Source organism: Drosophila simulans, chromosome 3R (genome assembly GCF_016746395.2).
Source record: "Drosophila simulans strain w501 chromosome 3R, Prin_Dsim_3.1, whole genome shotgun sequence".
NCBI classification, from domain to species: domain Eukaryota; kingdom Metazoa; phylum Arthropoda; class Insecta; order Diptera; family Drosophilidae; genus Drosophila; species Drosophila simulans.
In genome coordinates this window covers 13,542,811-13,557,307 of record NC_052523.2, presented here as the reverse complement: position 1 = coordinate 13,557,307, position 14,497 = coordinate 13,542,811, and the positions used below count along the sequence as shown (strand labels likewise).

Sequence of the window (14,497 nt, the reverse complement as noted above, 5' to 3'; positions counted from 1 at the left end):
AAAAAGCTTAAGCAGAGATTTAAAAACTTCACAAGCATTTTAAAATTTACCTTGATAGTTTAGCTTCAATGTTTCGAAATTTGTGGTGGGTTTCTGCCCGACCCCACGAAACTTTCATTTGGCTTCACTTTCCAAAAATGCCTGTAGTCGAGTAAGTATAGATTCTGTGTGGCACCTTGTTCGCGGGTTTAATATGAAAATAATGACGGTAGAACAGGGCCAAAAAAGGGATTTTTCGCCAAGAGCGTTTCGTTGCAAAGAAACCCCTTTTACATGGTGGACACTTTGTGATGGCGAGGGATGCCGATGGTGTGGTTGTGGGAGAAGGGTGTCCATTTCATTAAATAACTCCGACAGCCGGTAGGTGATCCCGTGATCCCATGCCACACTACCCTGCCTCCCTTCCGGGCACTTTGCATTGCCGAGCCTTTGGAGAATGCACGACCATGGTGGCCCATTGACATGAAGGACCCGGCTGTTCTGTCGCCCATTTAATCGATTGGCCCGGTGCAGCGACTGATTAACAGCGAGCGAGATGCTGCCACATAATCGATGGCCTCCACTGCTCCTCCTCCTCCTCCGCTCCTGTTCCACATCCTCACCCTGTTGTGCGCCACCTGAACCCTTGATGAATGGGTCCATTGCGGAATGGGCAGCAGTTTCGGACGGCTAAAGCCCTTAAATATGTTTTAATTGAAATGCATTTGGGCGCATCGAACAATCGGGCAAACGAGCCAGCAGGAATGCGGCACAAAGGTCCTGCCGGCGGAGGAGGCGATGGAGCCAGTGTTGTGCCAGTAATGCTGGGAAATGGAAATTTTAATATTAATTTTTAATGCTGGAATTGCTTTCAATGTATATTGGTATACCTGTACTGTACTGCTGGTATTTTATTTAATATTCAAATCTACTGCGATATGTAGTTTGTGATATTCTATATTTTCAAATATGTAAAGGCAGTTCATGATTTTAATACCAAGTATATATTTTATTGGCATTCATTTTTCACAGATTTTGAGTTCAATTAAACTGGCCTTAAATGTATTTAAAATTATAAACATATGCCTCTAGCGAAAGGGTTCTCTTATTAATGAAGTGAATAATAAATTTCATAACGAGACCAAAATTATTAATCCTCTTATTTACGGGCATTAATCCCAGTTAAAGGTATCTCGCCACCGTTCAGCACTGATTCATGAGTGCTCAATTGTTCCCACCTCCCGCGCCATTGATTGCAGTCAACCGAGGTGGACACGAAACCGTAGCTCCTGTTCCCGCTCCCGCTGCTGAGGAGTTGCAGCCCGCCTGCACACAATGCACTGCCTTAATTGGCTTAAACGGCTAGATGGTGCACAACTCTTTGAGCTGGTTACCCAGGAGTCCTGCGTCCTCGGGATGTCCAGCCCACTTGCCATCCGACCATTTCCCACGGATGCAGCGCATATGTTCGTGCGGCGCTGCTCATGCATGAGGAATGGGGCAAGAAAGCGATGCTCATGCATTCACTGAAGGGACACGGATACCCAGCAACGGAGGAGCCGAGCAGACGAGAACTGGGCGGAAAAAATGGGACTCTTAAATTGGTTAGGAAGCGTGCCAGACAGTGTCTTAATTTTCCGCAGGATGTGCGCAATGTCAAAAGCAAGGTTTGATAAATGGCCCGAGGGCCAGGAGCGGACCGCCAAAGTCAGCTGCAGCATCCTGGCATCCTTTCATCCCGCATCCCGTCATCCCTGCATCCTTGCATCCTGGTATACTGCATGCATGCGGTGCATGTGGCCAATATATCTAGCAGCCAGAGTTTTAGACTTGAATATTTATTCGATGCTCCTGGAAAAATGCAAAAAAAAGGCACTCGGAAAAGTTCGAAGGTTAACTGCTGGACAGTCTCACATATTTTGCGATTTATTTTTGCAGCTGCTTCCGGTTACATTCTACCCTTTTTTTTAAATAGGATACCACTGCTGATAGAAGCACGCGCCAAACCGGATATAAAGTATGCCAAGGGAATTTCAGCATTGTGCTGGGCTGCAAATAAGTGAGTACAGGCCCATAAATCTTGGGCAAATGGGATTTAAATACTTGGGAAACCCATTCTCCCCGCAAGCACCGCATTTATACTCTGTGTATCCCTTTTTAATTAGTCTCAAAACTTGCCCATTAATTAATATTTATGTGTGGCTTTCGAAACCAACACTCAAGATGAAATAAAACCGATATCCGCAAACGCATAATTTGCATTGGGCTTCATTGGAGCTGCGGGCTAATACGATTAGCTCGTCAAAACCCCGACTTTGGGGACATTTCAATTAATTGCGCATTTGTGGCCGAATCGGAAATTCAATTAAAATGCGGACGGGATTAAAATAAGCAAACACATCGACTTTAATGTGCGGCGGTACATATTTTCAATAACTCTCCATCTGCGCACTTTTTATGCCCAATCAGCATTAAATTGCCATCAATATTGGTAGCTCCCCGGGATTTTCGTATTCAGGATTCAGCTAAAGTCAGCGGGCAAACTTTTCTTCGTTTTCGTCGGCAAAACTTTGACGCCCGAAGAAGTTAATGAAATTGGCAGCATTTGGCAGAAGACGTTGGTGTCTCCACTCGGTGCCAAAATGACAATTGAACTAATTGCTTTACTACCTAGTACGTGCCTGAGAGGAGGTTCTTGGATCCAGCAGGATCCATTAGCAGGAATGTCTCAAATATCTATTGTCATAATGATAAAAGTTTCATCTTCTATTTGGGCTGGTTGAAAAGTTACTGATTTTCAGCGAAAAACTGGCCAAATAATTAAGGCCGTTCGGACAGATATTTATCTTAATTTGGGCCAGTCAACTAAAGAGTTAAGAGTCAAGTTTTAGGCCCTGAAGGAGCCGCTCCAGCTGCGCACTAAATACGAGCAGAAAAGTACTTCCATGGTGGCCCTTTCTTTCGCTGTTGGTCCTTGCGAAACATAAATAAATAAATAAACCGCTTTTCGGCAAACAAGCGCACAGCACACAATAAACGGGGAGCTGCCAAGGGACCAACGCGGCCAAATTCCAAGTGCCAAGTGCCGGGGCTCCAAAGCAAAATGCGAAAGCAAAACACCAACTTGGCCAAAATGTCGGCTGGTTGGGTAGTTGGGCGGTCGGTTGGTAAAATAAAATAAGGCGCAAAGACAAAGCGAAAGCAAAAATATAAATAACAGAAGGAAACAGAAAAAAAAGGTCTGGCCTGGCCAAAAAGGGAAAGTAGCAGTGCCACTTGACGCCCCACGCAAAACGAGTCGAAATGAAATTGCGGCAGTGTGGGAACGAGCAGCATGCCAATAATAAATCAGATCCGGCTTTCCTCCACCGAACGACGAGGGAGGGGGCGGTGGGCGGTGGGCGGAAATGCGGCCTGCCCCAGCAGCCGACATCATTAACGCACGTCCTCAGCTCGCAGGACGATGGAAAAGGTCCTGGCCCGTTGGTAATGCAAAATTTAAATGCCAGCAAAGCGATGGCACCGTGCGCTTGCGTTTCACCTTTTTCGAACGCCCGTGGCGCCTCGCAAAACTCGGGGGCAGCAAATCAATTTCGCAGTTAACATGGCATATGAATGATGGCAACTGGCGCTGATTCGGAGTACACTGGGAAAAAATATGGGAATTTTTATAGTTACTTATACACAATTCCAGTTTCAAGTCAGTTTTATGGCTTAGATCTTTTTATCTTTTTAATATACATATACACACTTTAAATCTTAATCTTAATTCTTTTTTACCTCCCAGTTTCAAAAATTTAAAATTATCTGAAATGAAAAGGTTAGAAATGGTCGATTTAAGTTTATTGACATTTGGCAGGGATACGTTGCTCTCAAGGGTTCTGAAATCTCTTATAAAGTGCCATAAAGGGCAAATACCGAATAAGTGGTCTCCTTTATTACAGTGTGGACACCTTTCGAGCTCGTTTGAAATCTCTAGAGATTACCGTGACATGCCCGCCTATGGGCCTTCAAAGGAATAAATACATAAAAGCGGAAAGAGATCCAGTAAAAAATCCTTAGTGTAAGCCAATGGCCAATGGGATGACCATCCTGACCGATGCCCGAGGCGCTAAGTGGCGACATATTTCATGCAGCACGCGTCCTTTGAAGGTCGCTGTCAGAGCCAGAGAACTGCAGCCCGCCACTGGCACTCTACGTCCACCCGATAAACACTCGGTCTCTAGGCACCCCGTCTTTTTTGACACCCTACTTGCGGCAACAGAAAATATTCGGGTGTTTTACCAACGTTGTGTTTTTGTTACGAGTAAAAAAACCACCCGAGGCCTGCTGCGCAAGAGCCGTATGGGTGAGTGGACGCACAGTCAACGATCGGCCGCAGGTCATTTTTTGTACGCCTAAAATTTGTATGGGTGGAAGCGCGACGGGTATAAGAAATGAAGGGTAAAAGGGAATACCCAAGAAAAATTTCGTGCTCATGTCGGGTGCCACCCGTTTCAATTCATTGCCTTACTAATTTTTCACAAGTCGCTAGCTGAATACTCTAATGACAAATATTCTTACATAAATTCATTTTTGAAATGAATTTTGTGACATTATGTACATAGATTCGGCTATTAGCATTATTACTATTACTATTATTTTTACTATAATTTACATTTAAATAATAAAAACGTTAATAATATATATAATATATAATAATATATAATATAATATATATATATATATATATAAATATATATATATATATATAATAATTAAATTACATATATATATATATTTATAATATATAATATAATAAAATATAATATAATATATATAATTATAATAAAATATAATAATAAGATGAAGGGCATATTTTACAAAGTATTCGACAAAGTCTAGAGCCACGCCGAAAGAATAGTGTATAAACGTATGGAGTGTAAAACGTATGGAGTTACGCATCTTGTCTGTGACTCGACTATCTACAAGAGTAGATAGACTGATAGAGACTATTACCCGAGTATTTTTCGAAACACCCGAGTATTTTTGGAAACACCCATGTGTTTAACGGTAAACCCACAAGTGCTTTTGTCACTCATCCCTTTTTAGGCATTTGTCTTTTTCTGACTGTTTGTCTTCTCTACCCTCCGTTATGGGTGCCGAGTATGATCGGTACCCGCGACGCAGGTCACCGTATTGATTCGGGTGCGGGCACAACGGGGTGTCTTGTCTACATGTGCAGATGTATACTGTGTGTTTGTAAGTACCCGCGATGTGCGTGGCGGGTAGCACCCGCACACAAAATTGTTGGGTGTGAGTCGAGTGGCTAAAAATGCCACCCTTGCAGTTCTCTGGTCAGAGCGTCGAATGCAAAAGGAAAAAGGGTTGCCCAGGATGTTTGACTAACTTGGACATTTATATGGTGCTTCAAATAAAAAATGTCTTTATTGCCGAGATGGCAAGCAAAAGGGCTGGCTGGTAAATAAGGCGGCCAAACAATTGGAAAAGGATCATAGCAGGACGCGGTCGGCCCGAAAATAAAAAAAAAAAATGTGAATATATATAAAACAATAAATAAAGGCAGTGCTTCATAAATATGCCAATAGCCGGCCATTAAAGCCGCCTGGCCGCTTTTACGAGCCCACAGTACGCGGCTTTTGAGGCGCTTTCTCCCACGTGAACATTTTCATTTGCGCCTGGCTTCCATTTATGTATTTATGTGCATACTTAATGATTTTAATGTTTTATTAATGCGAGCACGTCGTTATTGTTGTTGTTATTTGCGTCGCATGTGTCGGGCTCTTAAGTGACAAATAATTAACAGCACTTGTGCCGAAGGATCTGCAGGAGGAGGCGAAGGAGGAGGAGCAGGAGGCGGTGGAGCAGCGCTCAAGGTGGCTGTCTATCGAATGCGAGCGAGTGCTCCATAATCTGTTTAATGTAATTTGCAATTTATATTAACCTATTGAAATTTCATTGGCCACGGAGTGGGGCGCAAATCTCCGCCCGCGCGGCAGCTTCCGTTTCCGCTGCTTGCGCGGAAGTAATTTGAAGGCACGTAGCTGGCATACTTTCCTTTTCTTCTTCTTTTTTCTGATCATTTTTAATATGTTTAATGGAAAACTCGGTTTCCCCTAGCTGACTGTTTCGGCATCTCGTGGATATGGAGGGCTTGGAGGTTGCGAATGCGGATGCTGATGCGGAAGCGGCTGAAGATTCCCGGATGAGTGAGTGCCTTCATGGCATCGATTGCTCTGGAGAGCATCAAGTGCATTATGAGCGTGATTTATTCATAACGGTGCGCGGCGAATGCAAATTTTCGACATGTAACTGCAATTTGCATACATTCTTGCCAAAGCAGAGCTGACAGGGCCAAGTCAGCCCAGTCAGCCAAGTCGACTAAGCAGCGTGGTGCGACGGGTCCGTAAAATATTGTATGTGAAATGTATGACTCACATGTGAAAGAAGACGCCCGCACCTCCAACCCTCAACTCCGCGCACAGGCTGTCGCATAAACGAGTTTATGTTGCAAGTTAGTACGCGCAATTTGCAATTTGATGTTCGCTTCCGACCCCCTAAAATACCACCCCATCGCACCCACTTTGCTCCTTGGCAAACTCACAATCTGGGTGTATATACTTGCAGCAGCATCTCGGGAATATGTGCGTGGCTGCAAAGTAACTCAGCAATCCAAATTATGGTAATTTAGCAAGCTCGACTGCGTGTCTTTGAGCGCGCACTTAATCTACTTTATGGCAGCGGATGGGAGTGCCTCCAGCCAGCGATTTCCAATTCGATTCAACTATGTTTTGGGGGCCAATCGGTTTAACCCGAAAACTGGCACATCGCACACTAAAGTGCGTACATTTGCCGGAAAAAGCAGCAAACCAACTTCCATTTGCAGGAACACAATCAAACTGTCATTGGGTCGTTGAGAGCGACTCTATTGAAACTACCGAATTGCATTTGGCCAGCACTCGGCACACATCACGTATACGCCGCTTGGGGCTGGGCTGGCACGGCAACACATGTGTCCTGGCAAAAACATTCACATTATAGGCAAAACAAAGGCCAAATGGCAAAAACGAGCGACACACAAAAGCCAAAAATTGCATATCCTGCCGGATAGCAGAGAGCACCGAGCAGAGAACGGAGTGAGGTGGCATCAAAAAACGAGATCCTGATTGACGTGACACTCTCTCGAAAGCAAAAGCCAACAAATGGAAAAGGGAAAATTGTTAAATAAATATTCATGTGCCAGAGCGGTGGCTGTGACCAATTTGGCATAATGCTTTCTTTCTTCGCCACCATTTTACCACCAACTCGTTTTTTTATCGTCCAACCTGGTTATTGAATTAAACACCCGCTGACAGAGAGGCAGCGTAATGTGAGCCGCCGAAAAGTCGGACCGAACAATGAATTAGCCAAGTTAATGCGGGGCTTTAAAGTCCGAGGCAAAGGCTAAAAAAGAGCCAAGAAAATGCCAGGCTTATAAGTCTGACCCTTTTTCCTTTGTGTTTGAATGGCTGGACGAGGATGTGGAATGAAATGAGGTTGAGTGATAAGCAAAAGGGTCGCAATTAGTAGGTGTCCTGGTCTCCGGGTGGCCTGTTAATATCGAACTTCTTCGCTTTGATATTGAAGCACGTACGGGCCCGAATAATCTGGGGATGCCATTAAATGCCATGGGACGTCAACAATTGGCCCAGTTCGGATTGGTTTGCGCCCAAAAGTTTTGCCCTTCCGTCCAGCATTCGATACGCATGAAAATCAAACTACAATTAGGCACAGAATCCAAAGACGGAAATCTGAAGCGGAGCCAAAGAGCAAATGAAAATGAGGAAGACACACAGAAAAAAAGTAAGATATTTAAGCTTTTTATTATTACTTATTCTTACTTAAGTTTCTAAACATTAACTACTAGTAGTAACATCTTTAGCCACTCTAGCATTTTACTATCGCTTAAAATCATATATTTTTTCCAGTGCAACTTAGTGAGGAGCCTTTTGATTTCCGGCGGACAAACGCACATCCAGTTCTCCATTTGTTTTTATGCTTATGCTGCGGATTGGCTGCCCCACCAGTCGCCTGACCAATTTAGCAGATTCCGCCACTGCTCGCCGGCCGTGACGCATCGAATTATCTGCGATCCGGGCTTAACTAAGCAGGCAGGATAAATGTCCTGCAGCGTCCATCCGTCCGTCTGTCCAACTGTATTTCCGTCCGGACGGGCGACTCCATCAAGCTGTTGGCGGCAGGCGGCGGCGGCGATTTGTTTAATACTTAATGCACAACAACAGGACGAGCGCCCCGAAAAGGGAGGCGGTCCTTTATAAAATATCGCCTTCGGGTCAAGCCAGACAAGTTTGTGGGCTTTCCTTGCCGGCTCCTTTGTGTGATTTATTTAGTTAAGCTGTCCCAAATCCGAGCAATGCACAAATCCCCGGCACACAAATTATGGCACCGACAGGCCGACCGGTCCAAGTTCCTTACAGCCAACTATTTCAGTTCCATTTCGATGTCAGGACGTGGACTGCTCTACTGACCCCCATCTCCTCCGGAGGACCTGTCAGCCGGGAGGAGCCGGTGGGAGTGTATCGAATGAGACGCACGAGCGAACAGGCTGGACCCGACTCGACCTAGGTGACAGACGCTTGACACATGGGAAGTCCTCACCCGGACCTTTGGCAAAGTGTTAAATCGGTCGCCACTCGGCCGGAAGGTGGAGGATGCCGTCGTGTCCATAACAACTCCCGACCTCATCAATATCCCAGCCAAGGCGGCTGGTTATTGGACTGCAGATGGAAGTGGAGCTGGCACTCATTGCTAATGAGTTAATTAGATGATTTAGGTGCCGCATTTTCGGCGCCACAAGCGCACATTAATTATAAACCCATCCAGGGAGTTGGTTATGAAACCCACATATTTACACACTCACGCATCTAATCGAGACGAACACTCAAGCCCTGGGGATAAGCCGAGTCCTTGGCATTGCCGGCTGATTGCGGCCTTTCATGTCTTATGCTATTTCAGCCTGTGTGCACGGGGAGAAAAATGGGTACAGTTTTGTGATACCCGTATATGTTTTGGTAAATAATGAATCATTAAAGCGCTTTAAGATTATTTCAGTGTACCTCCCTGTGGGCTCATTAAAATCCACATTCAAACGTTTTGCAAATGCGTATTAACGAACCTTTAGCGCGAGTTCATTAATCGCACCGATTTCCAACCGCATCCTGTCCGCAGAGGCGACATCTTGGGAGGCAGCCAGATCTCTAAGTGGTTTCTTGCTGCCGCATAAATCGACCGGAAACGAGGCGACGTATGAGGGGATAACGGGGATACAGTGGCGAGGAGCAAGGAGAAGAAGGAGGAGAAGGAGGCACGACTACAGTGCCTGCCAAGTGGGCCCAGTTTGCATTGACCATGACCGTGAACTTTGACGAGCTGGGCCTCATAATGATGCCAGACAAACGTCTCGAAATGAGCTCGCACCGGGACTGCAACCTGCTCCTGCTCCCCTTCTCACCATCTCCACCTCCTTCTCCTCCTGGCCCCGCTGCTCCTCCTCGCTTCCGCACACCCACTTCCGGCCCACTTGAGCCGGAGCTTTTGACATTGGCCATCTGTAGTAGCCTTGTCATGAGCCCACTGTGCTGCAGTCTAGATAGATACAGATAAGAATCCTTTGCGCAGAGGGTGGCCAGTTGTCACAGTTAGTCCTCCTCCAGGCGAAGGCGTGGCCAGCTCCCATTGTCTCTGCATTGCGCCCATTTTAATTTAAGCCGCTTAAATTGCAGCAAAGCTAAGCAGCTTGCCATTTTCAACCTAAGGCATCCAGTCGAGCATCGCTTTGATTACCGAAATTAAGCCGAATAGAAAAAACAGAGGAGGTCCAAGCAATTGGCCAAAACTTTGGCTTTTCCGACCGTTTTTCCCTCTTTTGTTTAAGCCAAAGAAAGTTTTGTTTGGTGTGCTCTCTGCCGGTGGGTGTATTTTACACCATCAAAACCACTGGCGTCAACCGAATTTTTAACTTCATTTAGAACTCATTAAAAACTTTGGCATAATTGCATAAATTTGCAAAGTCAATGGCAAACTTGTCCAGCGCTCTTAAGTGGAGGGGAATTTGGGTGAAGAAGTTTTATGGCAGTGGACAAATCCTTGGAAAGTGTCTGACATTATTTTTAGTATTTAATTTAAATTTAATTCTTATAACAGAATTTAAAAGTATTATAAACTCAAGTCTTTCATAAGAAATGAAAAAGTAACCAGTTGGTAAAAGCTTTCGATATGTCAAACATGGTAACTAAAAAGCTTTCAGATCTCTAAATAACTATAATGTCTAAATAATATAGAATCCATGCAGTTTCATAGAAAATTCATAGAAAAAGAAAATTAATAATTAAAATTAAATTTCATTTCATTCAAACTACCCGCAATTGAAATAAACATGTATGACTTTATTTAACATGATTTGGTGTGTAGTTTATTCATCGTTTAAATGTTCTATAGTTTATACATATACATGAACTAGTTTCTTTAAATACATATTATGTCAACACTTATTGTTTCGGCTTCTGTTCATGGTTGTTAAGTTGTCGTTGCTGAAATGATAGGGCCATATCATAGAGGACTTCCCCATTCACTCTTGTGACCAGAGACAACAAACAATATATATTAATTTATGCAACTTTATGTAATATTCATTAATTTAGAGACGAAAAACAAACAGTATTATTTTATAGATCTTTATACTTTTTGCAGATTTCCACATTTAAAACATTATTTGCATTAAAGCATTGTTTTTGCACTTAATATTCCATTGTTTAGTTGAGTTGCTGTACAAATTGTTCACAAGGTTTCGGTGCAGGGACGGGGGCAGTACGGAAAACAGGGGGGCGGGGATTGTTTAATACTTGTGCGAACTGGTGAAACGCCTAACGTAAGAAAAACAGGGGAGCAAACGAAAGTAACACAAGGTAGGCAATTGTTAATTTTTGTTGGAATGCTACGATTCTTTATGCGAAAATGATTAGACAAAAATATAAACAATTCAAAGAGCATACACACTTAAAACCTAACAAAAATAGTAAACTTTAACAAGTGAAATTACAGTGTGTTGGCGGGAGTAACGACAATCATTAGGCAATTCAATTTATGTACATTGCAAGACGGGACTTCAATACTAAAACACACACTTTAGAGTAGGTTTGCTCGCTTGGACGATATTTAACTAGTTATTGTTTTGGCTACGCTGGGTCGCTCCGAGATACACGTATCCGGGCTCTCAACGTAGATTAGATATTTTGTGGTTTAATTGTGGTTTATGTATATATAGACGCATACACAGCGGATATTGCAGGAGGTGGAGACGCGCCGCACGTTGCGTCGCCGCCAGCTTAAATTATGAATGAAACAAAATTTTGGACAAAAATCAAAAACAAAACAATAAACAGAATCTAATGGCGCGAGTCCCTAGGGTAGAATTCGGCCAGGATGGAGGCCGGGATACGCTTGAGCATCTCCTTGGGGAAGATACGCAGCAGCTGCCAGCCGATGTCCAGGGATTCGAAGACAGTGCGGTTCTCGTAGTTGCCCTGCAGATGGTACAGAGGAAAGTTTTGTAACAAGCCCACTTAATAATATCCACCGCGTTCAACTCACCTGCGAGATGAAGTTCTTCTCGAACTTGGTCAAGAACTCCAGATACAGCAGATCGTCGGGCGTCAGGGCCTCCTCACCCACCACAGCCTTCATGGCCTGCACGTCCTTGCCGATGGCGTAGCAAGCGTACAGCTGGTTGGACACGTCAGAGTGGTCCTTGCGGGTCATGCCCTCACCGATGGCAGACTTCATCAGACGCGACAGCGATGGCAGCACGTTGACTGGTGGGTAGATCTGCCTGTTGTGCAGCTGACGATCGACGTAGATCTGGCCCTCGGTAATGTAACCGGTCAAATCGGGAATGGGATGGGTAATATCATCGTTAGGCATGGTCAGAATGGGGATCTGGGTGATGGATCCGTTGCGTCCCTCCACACGACCGGCACGCTCGTAGATGGTGGCCAAATCGGTGTACATGTAACCGGGGAAACCACGACGACCGGGCACCTCCTCACGGGCAGCAGACACCTCACGCAGAGCCTCGGCGTACGAGGACATGTCGGTAAGGATGACCAGCACGTGCTTCTCGCACTGGTAGGCCAAGAACTCGGCGGCAGTCAGAGCCAGGCGGGGAGTGATGATACGCTCGATGGTCGGATCGTTGGCCAAGTTCAAGAACAGACACACGTTCTCCATGGAACCGTTCTCCTCGAAGTCCTGCTTGAAGAATCGGGCAGTCTCCATGTTCACACCCATAGCGGCGAACACGATGGCGAAGTTGTCGGTGTGGTCATCCAGCACGGACTTGCCCGGCAGCTTGACGAGACCGGCCTGACGACAAATCTGGGCGGCGATTTCGTTGTGGGGCAGACCGGCGGCGGAGAAGATGGGGATCTTCTGGCCACGGGCAATCGAGTTCATCACATCGATGGCCGAGATACCGGTCTGGATCATCTCCTCGGGGTAGATACGCGACCAGGGGTTGATAGGCTGGCCCTGGATGTCCAGGAAATCCTCAGCCAGGATTGGGGGTCCCTTGTCGATGGGCTTGCCGGAACCGTTGAACACACGGCCCAACATATCCTCCGACACGGGTGTGCGCAGAATGTCGCCGGTGAACTCGCAGAGCGTGTTCTTGGCATCGATGCCCGAGGTGCCCTCGAACACCTGGACCACGGCCTTGGAGCCGCTCACCTCGAGCACCTGTCCGGAGCGCACAGTACCGTCAGCCAGACGCAGCTGCACGATCTCGGCGAACTTGGGGAACTTGACCTCATCAAGAATGACCAGGGGACCGTTCACACCAGACACAGTCTTGTAGGCTGTGGAAGAAAGTGAGTTAAATGATTAGTTTTAGCTTTAAACTATAGAAAACAACAGATTTGTGGATCCATTCTTAGTTAGCTCAATCAATATCAGAAAGTTGCTGCAATAGTTCATATCTTATTACACTAATATTTTCAAACCCAAAACTAGTTATTAATAGTTGCTGTTTCATAACAATGTCATTAATTAAATCACAGAAGTTATCATAAAAATTTGAAACTTTTTAAGAAACAATTATAAATTGCCATTGGAAATAATATATTTAAAGGGCAACTAAATATTTATTTCTCTTTTCATCTCTTTTTTTAAATAAAAACGAAGTTTTAATCATTTAACTTTGTAGCACATTGCTTTCTTCGCCTTCCAATTAGATATAGTTCCAACAAAAACACGAGTCGCGCAATGCTCACATGAAAGTCGGAATCTGATAAGAAAGCAAACGTCAAAAGAAAAGTGAGGGCGCGAGGGGGGTGTTGACTGGGAGGGTAAATTATGTCAGCTGACTGTCCAACTGGTTTTCAGCCCTTGCCACGAGCTGCAGTTGGAATCTTATAGGAATTAGATAGGAAAAAGGATTAAAAAATGCAGCGAAGATAAAAGAAAAAGAAAATTTCATTAAATGGCAAACCGGCAATAACTGGCTTTTATGCAACACTCTTCTATAAAACAATAAAACTATATAGAACTATTTATCCACAGTGTCTACTAATTTGACACATGAATAGGGCCAACATAAAAAACATTAAAATATCCTCCACAATAAAAAGTAGTTAAAGTTGCCGACCGAACCGATCAATCGTCACTTATGCCATCCACCCCGTTCGCAGTCAGGTGCCTATGAGTGTGTGCGTTCTACGTTGAATGGCAAACGCAAACAGCTGAGCAGCGAACGGTCATGTGACGGCGAAAATTTTCAATAAGCGTTAACCATGATTATGGGGTGCTCCCCATTACGATCTGATCAGCGGAGAACATTTAAAGCTCTATATGAAATATTGTGCTCTAGGTTTTATCTGTTACGTTGTTAATTGTGTGTTTTTGTGGGTGTCGCAAGAATATATTGATTTTTTCTCTACTCCGCCTCACACCAGATTCGTGCAAACTGTCATGGCGGACTTTCTTGGCATTTTCTTATTGGGTTTTTTTTTTCGGTCACTTGATTGGGTTGCGAATGCATTTGTCGATATTTCACTTATTTGCAAATTCCGTGGATTACTCACTCAAGCGGGGCTGGGAGATAAAGTCCCGGGAGATGGCGAGGACATGTTCCCGCTGGGCTTGTTGGGCGTTCATCTTGAATAGACTTTTTCTGCGCCTCTACCTTGAAAGTGCACTGCAAATTTCGAGCTGCAATTAGATACGATTTTAGCTATTAGCCACTATTCGGACGTGGTATTCTGCAAGCACGTACAATTTTTCAGCTACGAAACAGTACTGAGCGACACACACGCAAAATTTTGGCCTGCGAAGTCGTTGCGAGTACGATGAAAAATTGCCCTGGAACTGAAAGTATTGCTGAATGTGAATCTGCTGTGACGTCACGTGCCGTCACATGACCCGCCACGCGTTAGGATATTTCTGTTTAGCGCGCTTAGCAACACTA

General features: G+C 44.7%; 1 protein-coding gene across 1 annotated transcript; it reads right to left on the bottom strand.

Annotated features, from left to right (window-relative positions):
- Positions 1 to 10,403: 10,403 nt before the first annotated feature.
- Positions 10,404 to 14,489, bottom strand: LOC6728333 (V-type proton ATPase subunit B). Its single transcript, XM_016176838.3, has 4 exons — positions 14,306 to 14,489; positions 14,115 to 14,241; positions 11,629 to 12,890; positions 10,404 to 11,561 (listed from the first exon to the last, which is right to left on the bottom strand). The coding sequence occupies exons 2-4, from the start codon at positions 14,185 to 14,187 to the stop codon at positions 11,424 to 11,426; spliced, it is 1,473 nt and encodes a 490-aa protein (XP_016034965.1). The 5' UTR covers positions 14,188 to 14,241; positions 14,306 to 14,489; the 3' UTR covers positions 10,404 to 11,423.
- Between the last annotated feature and the right edge of the window lie 8 nt (positions 14,490 to 14,497).